This window comes from Malurus melanocephalus, unplaced genomic scaffold (assembly GCF_030028575.1).
Source record: "Malurus melanocephalus ecotype Western Australia unplaced genomic scaffold, MMel_1.1 scaffold_40, whole genome shotgun sequence".
In the NCBI taxonomy this organism is placed as follows: domain Eukaryota; kingdom Metazoa; phylum Chordata; class Aves; order Passeriformes; family Maluridae; genus Malurus; species Malurus melanocephalus.
Window position 1 is genome coordinate 1,098,323 of NW_026623272.1, and position 3,347 is coordinate 1,101,669.

Below are 3,347 nucleotides of genomic sequence, written 5' to 3' on the forward strand. Positions count from 1 at the left end.
TCGGTGGTGATTTCCCATTGTAGTCTCACCAGAGAAACAGCAGAGAGCAGGTGTGGAGAAAAGCTGTCCCTCTTGGACTGCAGTTACTGCCCAGGAGACAGTTCCTTACTGAGCAGTTGCAGGGTAGAAAGGGCAGGGCTTTATATTGCTATTTTGCATAATTTCTTAGACACATCCTTTCTCAAAACAAAAATAGTTTGACTGGGACCCACCTTTACAAACTCTATGAAGAATAGGGCCTAAAATGCAAAGTGCTCTCTGCCTGTAATATCCCTTAAAAATCCCTGTGGAATACTACACTTCCATTACACATTAACCTTGCCATCGGTAGCTGGATACACCGCAGCAACTTGCACAAAAGGCAGTTMATGGGAAGCAGGTAAAGACTTTTCTTTCGTGGAATTCAATGCTAAGTCGTAAATTGTGTTTTAGCAACTGTACACATATATTCTTCAGATCTTCCCCGAAATGGGAGCGGGTTTGAGCGCAGAGAGCCCCGAACCCCCCGCACACAGGGCCCGCACCAGCGCCGGGCGGGATCCCGCAGAACTGAAAGCAGGTAGAGACACTTCCTGCAGGCAGAATTAAAGAGAGAAAGGCAGTTTGCCTCTGATCTCCTTCAAAAACCAATCAGGCCGGATCAGCCAGGCGTTGATTCTCCCTCCGTCCCTCCTACACCTTTTCCAGAGGCCCAATGGCCTTGTCCCTTTGGGAGATTGACTAGAGTCACATGAGCTGCACCGAGGGCAGGTAACTCAGGAGAGGGGAAGGGGAAGAGGGAAGGRAAAAAAAAGAGAGARAAAAAAAAAAGCCCAAGCCCAGGCTGAGCTTCTGCCATGATGTCAGAGGGAAAGAAACCCACAGCTTGCTAATTTCACSTCCCAATCGGCCCCGGGAAGGAGATCACCGGGAACAGGTAGAGATGGGAACTTTCTTTCTCCATGTTTTTTTTTCTCAAACACCCAACCTCCTAAATAGCTCTTTCTCTCCTCTGTATATTGTGACTCCTCGTTCGCTCCTTTTCCCTTTGATTCTTTGGAGGTAGGGGGTGAGCCTTGTGGGATTTTTTGTTCTTTTTTTTTTTTGTTTGTTAGTGTGTCTCTCCTTTTTTTTTTTTTTTTTTTTTTTTTTTTTTTTTTTTTTTTTTTTTTTTTTTTGATTGTAGTTGTTTCCCCCTGTGGTCATGACGGCTTCGCACAGTGACTCTTTGGTGGTGTTGTTTGGGGCAACAGCTGGTGCATATGGGGCTAAACTGGGTTCGGATGAGAGGGAACTAATTCTCTTGGTGTGGCAAGTTGTGGATCTACACAGCAAGAAGGTATGGCTTCGATATCCGGGGCGAGGGCGCGTTCCCCGGCGCGGGGCGAGCGGGCTCTCCCGGCCACTCGCCGCCTGCCCGGAGCCGTTTGTTCATTTCACAAATGCACCGAGGGCGGGAGGGCGCGGGGCCCGTGCCCGGGGCTCATTCCCTGCCCGGGGGCTCGCTCGGAAAGCTCCTTTTTGTTCCGTCTTGAGGCAAGAAGTAACTTTTTAAGAAAGTTTGGCCGCTTCCCCACCCCACTGCCCCGTCATGCGTAGCTTCGAGGATGTCTACRGACTTTTGAAGCTTTAAAACAAAAAGCTGCCCCGGGTGGCTCGGAGCGTGCTCGCTTCCCTGGAAGCCGGCTCAGGGTCACCGTTGGACCCTTTGGGCCTGCTTTTTGTTTGTTTAACCAATRTTTGGATAACCTTTAAGAAAATATTGATTTCTTTTCATTTTTAGGCCAACCTAAAAGTCATCTCTAATTTTTYTCTCCCCAAAAGCCCTATCATAAATAACCCCCTCGAGATGAAGGGCTTTGATAAAACCAACAGGACTATAAATTTCATTAGTAGATTCGTGAAACTGCCTTAATATTAAGTGATCTTCCCTTAGCAGTTAACAACTCCCTCAAARGCTAACTGCAAAAGGCCTCCCATGAAAATGGGATCTCATAGTCTGAAGCAGAGAGCGTGGCTCTCCTGGGTGGGAGGGAGAGAAACCGCGGCCAAAGGTTTCGATTTGTGAAATAGACAAATGCGTTTTCTCCTGGCGTTTATCAGGGGGTGATAACTGCGCCTTTCTGATTTTTCTGCAGTCTCAATACATTATTATAAAGAGCTAATTCGATTGCTTCTCACTTTTGTCTATAATCTCTTAAATGTTTTTAGGTAGGGACACTACACAAATCCCTGGTGAAAGCAGACAACTTGGACTTAAGTGACCAGTGTCTCGAAGTCAGTGGCTTAACACCAGAGGGACTGAGCAAAGCTGAACCACTGGACCGGGTTCTTCAGCAGGTGAGGTGCTGCTTTTGGGAGMAGGGGAAAGCCTGTGAATGAGATGWAATGGATTTGAAAAAGGAAATAGACTTTCATTTTGTCTTTCACTTCGACATCACTAGCAAGTTTTCATGCTTAGCTAACCCAAAAGAAACCTGAACCATTTGACATGGAACCTCTATAGTTCTGAAACAGCTATGTACAATACCAGAGTATTTGAGYTGATGCTGTAAATCCTTGGAAGATCTGACTTGGTTGTTTTGATGGGTCTATGTTTATTCCGAATTTCACTTAAGCCTTAAAAGTGTAAGCCGGTAAGAACACTGCTTAATAAAGCAGTTTTAATCCAAGTTTCAAACTTCACTTGGTATGTTTTAATCTACAGATTCACTGCTCTGATGTATATTAAATTTTTTTCTCATTTGTTATTCCTAAGTCAGCTGAAATCTTCAAAATCTTCATATAACATCAGATATGCTTGTATATCACTYTTTTCCAGATGAGCCTAATTAGTGGATTATGAAGTGATTTGGTTTGAATTTTTTCTGATTTCTGTAGTTTTGATCTTTGGCTTGTTTGTTATGAAACTGAGACAGTAAATCTGTATGTTTGAATGATGCTTACAGCTCAAGAGGACCTAAGTTACTTCAAAAAGTTTAGTGTAAATAGTGTATACATAATGCAGTTCCCAAAAGTTTGCTTGCTTTGACTTCTATACATGAAATGTGCTTGAATGGAAAAATACAATAGTGCATTTTTGTGTAACATATAAACCCGGCTTTCCACACCTTGTCTGAATCAYTCGTAGGTGTGTTTCAGCAAGAAACTTGCTTAGGCAGTAGAACAGGTTCATGTTGCTGTAACTTCTGGTGACACAGATAACTTGGCAGACTTGGTCCTAACCCTCTTTGATACTACTACATGGTTAACACTACACTCTGCAGTGAGTGTCTTTGAACATGTAACTTCTCTGTGGTTTGAGGTCTGTCAGCATTGGCTGCAGTGGCATTTGTTCTACTTGCATTTGTTTTGCTGGAGTCCAGGAA

At 44.1% G+C, this 3,347-nt stretch overlaps 1 protein-coding gene across 3 annotated transcripts in view; it reads left to right on the forward strand.

The window, feature by feature from the left end:
• The first annotated feature begins 719 nt into the window (after positions 1–719).
• ESRP2 (epithelial splicing regulatory protein 2) overlaps positions 720–3,347 on the forward strand; it is a 43,508-nt gene continuing 40,880 nt past the window's right edge. For 2 of the 3 annotated variants that reach the window (XM_057364608.1, XM_057364607.1), the window contains exons 1-3: positions 720–916; positions 1,166–1,318; positions 2,191–2,319. In XM_057364608.1, coding sequence (XP_057220591.1) covers positions 1,184–1,318; positions 2,191–2,319 — 264 coding nt within the window. In that variant the 5' untranslated portion in view covers positions 720–916; positions 1,166–1,183. The remainder of the gene's footprint in view (positions 917–1,165; positions 1,319–2,190; positions 2,320–3,347) is intronic. The other variant, XM_057364606.1, reaches the window with a different exon arrangement.